Source organism: Phyllostomus hastatus, unplaced genomic scaffold (genome assembly GCF_019186645.2).
Source record: "Phyllostomus hastatus isolate PE091 unplaced genomic scaffold, TTU_PhHast_1.1 phas_scaffold_216, whole genome shotgun sequence".
In the NCBI taxonomy this organism is placed as follows: Eukaryota; Metazoa; Chordata; class Mammalia; order Chiroptera; family Phyllostomidae; genus Phyllostomus; species Phyllostomus hastatus.
In genome coordinates this window covers 1773111-1779846 of record NW_025334018.1, presented here as the reverse complement: position 1 = coordinate 1779846, position 6736 = coordinate 1773111, and the positions used below count along the sequence as shown (strand labels likewise).

Sequence of the window (6736 nt, the reverse complement as noted above, 5' to 3'; positions counted from 1 at the left end):
CCCTTCCTCAGTTTTTCCCATACCCACGTATGCTCGCTCCTTCATGGCAATGCCCCCATCCTCTTGGGTCCAACTCCATTCATTCAAATCCTCCTGCAATGTAAACCAATTTCCACCTACAGGAAGGTGCAGAGCCAGGAGGGAGGTGGGTGAGAGGAGAAATGGAGTTTGGAGGTCCCCCACTTCACATATTCCTCCCCAGTTAAGGAGGATCCAAGGTCCACACTGCTTCAAAATTCTCCAAATTAGGGGACATAGGACTTTTCTCCCCAATTTTGGGTCCACGTATCTCTGAGGAGAAGCCCTCCCAGGGATCCAGGCATCGCTTTGCCCTCATTGAGGGGTGCAGCTTTATCTCCAACACTTCCTGCCTAAGAGACAAGAGACTTGAGCCTCTCACCAGCTCCCTGTCCCAGCTCAGCCAACAGGGGAAGCCCTGAAAAATTCCAGGCTGCTGAGGGGCACATCGGCCCAGGAAGCAGAGTGTCTGGCTTGGAGGACCCTGGAAACTGCTGCTCCGGGAGGAGAGGGGGCAAGAAGGGACCTGAGAGGCGGGTCTAGTCAGAGGGGAGAGAGGGTAGAAGGGGAGGGGTGAAGGAGGCAAAACTGGGCAGCTCTTCTGGGAAGCTCCCCAAGTGGCAGCAAGGGTAGAGCAGGCAGGGGGCGGAGGCAGAGCCAAGTCCTAGAGAAAGGGAGAGAAAGAGGGTCAAGAGAGTGTCCCTCCCCACCGACTTATCTTCCCCCTTTTCACTTTTCTTTTTTCTGTTGCTTAAAACTTTCTCTCCTCCCACATGCCCTCTTTTTTTTCTTTGCTTCATGTCTCACTGTAAATTTCACTTCCTTGGAGGAAGTGATCACTTCCAGGAGGCTGAGATCACCCCAGCCTGGGCAAGGATCCTGGTTGTTCCTTAGGACCCCCAGTGCCCCTCCTCCAGGGCCCTTTGCTTGATTAGCATCAGGTACTCATTTGTGTGATTACAGCTCTGTGGGGACAGGAACATTCTGTTTTACTTTCCTCTGGATCCCGCCCAACCCGGCACATATTAAGGGCTCAGTAAAAATGTGTTGATTGAATGATTGAAGATATTCTTTTCCATAACCCAGTGAATCCATTCTTTACTCTCCCTGTAGCAGAGGGCTCCAGTTCTAGCTGGGCAAAGGACTGGTTGCATGGCCCTAGACATGTTGTTGAAATTCTCAGGCCTGTTTCTTCATCCATAAAAATCCCTTTGCTAGCTAAGAACAAGTGGCATCATCAATAAGAAGGGGCCCAGGGAGCCAGGGACCGGGTGCACATGGAATGAGCCCCGGTCCTCCTCTTCTTTGGCTGGCTCTGGCCCAGAACTATTCTCCTCCAAGAAGCCTTCCCTCCTTCCATTCCTTCCAAATCTGCCTTCTTTTTCTAGGATTATACATAGGGGCTCCCAGCTTGGGGTGTCTAGGTATGGCTATATAGAACTTCATGTCACTTTCTATATTTCAAAAACCTAACACTAGTTTCACATTTTTCTTATCAGGCTACATCATTTAACTAGAAGAGCAAGTATCACCTCCATGTGATCCCATTGATGGGGCTATTGTTGATAAAAACTGGAAAAACAAATTAGTTATAAAAATGTAACCGATTTATTTAAGAGAAACAATATTTCTGAAGTTGGATCTATGTAAGGGGAAAATAGTAAAAATGATCCTTTGTGAGGAAAAGTGTGGAGACCTCAGCCAGAGGACCCCCTTCTAGGCCACTGTCTTTTTCTGTAGGTCCTTACATGAGGTGGAGACTGCTGTTTTTCACCAAGAAGGTTGTGTCCCCTGACCCCTGAGGTCAGGGCTGTGTCTCCCTAGGAGATCCACAGGTGAGTAGGCATGTGGAGGAGATAGTCCTGCTTCTTTCCCGCCCCTTCCTAGCACCAATCTTGCAGCTTTTGTCTCTGGCTCAATAGTCTTGGACACTGTTCTGCCCAGAACCAGATTCCTCTCTTGGCACCATGTACTCTGAGGGAAGGTGGAGGGGAGGGGCTGGCACAGCTTTCTGAATCACCATCCAGAAGTGAGGCATGTGGCTGCTACTAGTCTTCTGGTGACCTACACCTTCCCTCAGGGCCCAAGCACAGGCAGGTTTGTGTGTGTACCTGCAGAGAGTAGGGAGGTACAAAATAACCCACTCCAAGCCAGGGAACACTTTTTCTCCCCTCATAGTTTCCCAAAGAGAGGAGCTCTGTGCTCAAGGCATTCCCAGAGCTGGGAAGGGGTGGATGGGGGCGGGAAGAACAGGCAGTACTGTTCAGGTGCTATTTGGCTCCAGGCTGCCAGATGAGTTCCAGCAGGCCCTGGGCTGCCCACACCCACACCCTCAGCTGCATTCACAGGGACCCAGAACCAGGCCCCTGTGTTCTCTGAGAGCGGGGACTTCTGGGTCCCCAGCTACACTAGGGGTGGGACTAAGGCCAAGAATTCTTATTCCAAGAAACTGCCAAGGAATAAAGGGGTGGGTCATTGGCCTCTGCATTAAGAGCCCATGTCTTTGTGATCTTTTATATAGAAAATCTGACTTTGTCACTTCTTAGTTTACAGCCCTGTAAGTGCTGGCCTCTGCATACATTTCTACCTTCTCCCCGCAGATCATTATATGTGGCCATATTTGCTTTCTCCTAGCTCCTTTTCCCTGTCCTAGGACCTTTGCACACATGTTCTCTCTGTTTGCCATGCTCTCCTCCCTCCTTCGAAACTAAGCTGGAGCCTCTTACATTTTGGGTCTCAGCTCAAATGTTACTTTGTCAAGGAAGTCTTCTTAGATGCTCTATGCCCCCTGAACTTCTCTGCAGCAGTGAACACAGTTATAATTTCATATGGATTTGTTAAGATATTAACTGAGTATCTGCAAACTCCCTCTTACCTACAAGCTCTATAAAAGCAGTCTTGCTCACTCAGGCTGGTGTTCCCAGCCCTAGGACAATGCCTGGCACATTAAACAGGAGGTCATTAAATATCTGTTGAAAGAAGAAATGAGTGAGTGAACTTTATCTTTCTGATCTTTCTTCAGTTGGCTTCCTTCTCCATGCCATGGTCCTTTCCTTGGCTCTGGTTCCATCCTCTTCAGCCTAGATTGTCTTCAAAAGACTCCTAATATTAGTCTATGCCCACTCCAAACCAAAATCTAAATTAACTCAAGTCATCTTAGTAAAATGAAGATCTTAACATACCTCTTCCTTCCTAGATACCCCCTGCTCACAAGATAAAGTCCAACCTCCTTAGCATTGCTTTGGAGGACATCTGCTACTGGACACCTGTTTACTTTGCTAGCTTCATCGGTCACCCTCCTCCTTGTCTCCACTACCATCACATAACTCACTCTCTGATCATGGCAAGCTACTGGTAGTTCTTCAAATTTGCTACACTTGTTCACAACTTTTAGATTTATAAATGCCATTCTGTGCCTGGGCATTTTTCTCCACCTGTTTCACCTGCTCAGGTACAGCCTCCTCTAAGAAGCTTTAACTACCTTCTCTGCATTCCTGTAGCAGCATTTGCTTCCCCAGATCTCAGCATCTGTCACTAGCTGTATTCCCATCTCTGCCCCTCACTAGTCTCTGAGCATCTTGAGGGCCATTTTTCGTCTCTGAACCCCCAAACCTAATAATTGCTGGTGCTGAAGAAATGTTTGGTGAATGAATAAATGGCTTATATTATCCCTTATCTTAATTGGCAGGCATTTGGTCCTGCCCAAAACATCCACAGAGATGTTTGGTCATGCCAAATGTCCTTGAAATTTGGTCCTGTCCAAAACCTCTACTGTTAGAAAATGTCCCTGGGTTCAACATCCAGAGTGTTTATTTCTACTTTTGGTTTACAGGTTAATACATAAAAAATACTATCATGTCTTATTGGTCCAATAATAGTGTTGTGGCTGTATTGTCAATAATCTTTCTTGCCTCAGTGGCCCAGCTGGTCATGGCATATGGGTTAGGGAGATGGGTCTGGGTGGACTGAATGTCTCCGTGGGCATTTGGGACAGGACCAAATGTCAGGGGCCTTTTGGAGTGGGTGTTTTGGCCAGGACCAAATGTCCTGCAAGGCTTATCTCATGTGCCCTCACTCATTTGTTCATCCAAAGGGTGCTCCCCTTCTCTGGTTAAGGCCCCCTGGGCCCTCCCCAGTCCCAAGCATTCATGGTAGACACTGCTGCTCCCCTTCTTACCCCCAGAGGGCTCTGGTGGCCCTCAGGGGGTCACTGTCTAGCCATCTGTTCCACCATGGCCCAGTGGGTGAGCAGCATGTTGTGTAGGAGCTGTGGAGTGAGGGGAAGAAGGTGTGGGGGTAGAATGGGTTCTCCGTGGCATGCATTCCCCAGGACACACTGTTTAACAACCATTTTTTAAACTAATGAAATACCCTGACCATGGTTGTTAAATCACCCCTGCCCATATATCCTGGACTGATACCCCTACTTCCTTCCCTGTGATCCACTCCTAAAGGAGTGATGCTTAGCACAGGAATATTAGAGTATCTTAGAAGATTTAGAGTATCAATCCTGCTCCTGGGACATTCAGTGACTATGATACAGGGGAAGTATGACATTGGAAGCTGATGGGTCCCTGAGGCAGAAAGGAAGGCTGGGGTTCTGCTGGGAGACTGATGGACCCCAAGGGCTAGGGGCTGCCTTCATACCTACCTCACTCTGCATGCTCATGGGCACCATGGCTGGCCGAAAAAAGGCAGGGGCCCCTAGCAGCAGGTTGGGGGCTGGTGCTGCCTGTATCTCCCTTAAAGGATAGTTGACTATGATGAGCTTGCTGAAGTTGAACTGCATGTGAATCTTTTGCCTTTGATCTTGGGCAGGATCTTCTTATTGTAGTAATGTCTGAAGATCCAAAGGGTGAGAATGGAGAGTTAGCCCAGTGGGCAGAGAGTGTAGCCAAAAACCCAGCTATGTCCCCCTCCCCAGGCCCGCAAGGCTAATCCAGAGCTGTTTCTGGATAAGCACAAGGCATCTGACCACACTCAAGAGCATTTCCCAAGCTTTAAAAGGGCAGGAATCAGATGGGGTGCCAGAAACAGCAGCCCTTTTCTTTGAACTCTGCCCTGTCTGGCCACTTGGGCTGCCTCCTCTCACCTGAGGGCCCATCTCAGCTTGTCATAATTCATCTGTGGCTTGCACTTCCTGCGGCCCCAGAGGTGAGCCACCTCACCTGGATCCTTGATACAAACTCCCTGTACTCTCCCTGCTGCCAGGCAATGACATGGTGGAACTCTTCCTTCTACAGCAGCTCCAGGATGAAGTGCCACAGCTGGATCTTCTGGGAGCCCGGGGACAACTCAGCTTTGTAGGCCCAGTTGGGGAAGGCGAAACCTGGGGCAGAGAGGGGTTTGAGTGCCTCCAGCATCATTGCTGGAGCTTGGGTGGTGGCCTGGCAGAGGCTCACCTGAGATCCAGGAGTTGCTGCAACTCTGGGGATGCCTTCTGCCAAGCAGCTGTGGTACATGTTCCAGTCTGGAAGCAAGGACTGTATCTGGGCCTTGAGGAGAAATGGCCACCACTTGGAGGAAGGGAAAGAAGGTAAGGGAGAGGAAGGTGAAAGAGGGAGGGAGGCAAACAAGGAAGAAGATAAGAGGGAAGAGATGGAGGAAAAAAGGGAGACTGAGGCAGGGGAGCAAGGTCTGGGGCAGGAAGCTCCCCAGCACCCTGGCAGGGTCCTGCCTCCTCTGTGGACCTCCTCACCAGCCAGGAGTTGATCCAAGACATGGGGTCACTTATATAGATGGAGAGGAATGCAAAGGGCATGATATCCTGCCCCTGCTGGAGGATTTAGAGAGAGAACATCTCTTCTCAGGGCTTAACAGGATTGGAGTTTTTCCCAAGATAAGACAAGACAAAATGTAATTAGTCATGGCTCTTTTTAAACCTTGAGTGGGAGGAGGTGGCAGATGCAAAGAACCCAAACTGCCAATATACTTAGAACAATTTTACATTTGAGAAGAACAGGATTTTTGTGTTTTTTTTTCCACTGATGAGTTTTGAGTGCCTAGCAGAGTGTCTAGCACATTGTAGGTACTCAGCAAACAATTGTTGATACAATCAATAAATGGTACTGAATATATCAATGGTATCACTGTGTGTTTAATACCTGTCTTCTCCCTCAGAGTGTCTACTTCATGAGGCAGAAACCCCAGCTCTCTTGTTCACTGCTGGCTCCCCAGAGCCCATCCTAGCCCAGGGCCTTGTACCTGCAGGTGTGCTGTGAATATTTGTTGAACTGATGAACATGGACAAGGAAGAAGGGATCTTATTGATTCCCAAACTGGATGGGTGGTAGGGTGGCAGTGAGGTGAGGAGAAGAGTGTGGAATGAGCCCTAATGTGATGCAGGCAAAAGGAGGAAATGTTTAAGTCCCAAAGCCTCTGGATGGAATTAAGGCTGGTGCAAAAGACTGGCATTCTCTGTCACTAGTGGAAGAGAAGATGATAAGCAAAAGGAGGGATGGCAGAGGTTGCCATGGGGATGGCAAGATGCAGCCTGATCCTGGGGGTGGGTCCAAGGAGTTACCCTGATGTAAGGACCATCTGTAAATAGGGGACAGGTGCTGGGTTACTGTCTCTGATACCGTGGGTATGATGTGAGCACTGTTCTCAACTAGAACTTATTAGGTGGGAAGATCTGGAAGGTGTGTGAGGATGTGGCAAGAGTAGCTGCCTCACTCCCCAGACCAGGCTCAGAGAGGGAAAGTGACTGACACATATG

At 49.0% G+C, this 6736-nt stretch overlaps 1 protein-coding gene across 1 annotated transcript; it reads right to left on the bottom strand.

The window, feature by feature from the left end:
• Positions 1-202: 202 nt before the first annotated feature.
• On the bottom strand, positions 203-5480 carry ETV3L (ETS variant transcription factor 3 like). Its single transcript, XM_045817313.1, is given in 10 exon segments — positions 203-388; positions 390-682; positions 826-840; positions 4181-4228; positions 4231-4285; positions 4670-4806; positions 4809-4858; positions 5111-5201; positions 5204-5372; positions 5439-5480. Coding segments are annotated over 10 exon segments (1086 nt in total).
• Between the last annotated feature and the right edge of the window lie 1256 nt (positions 5481-6736).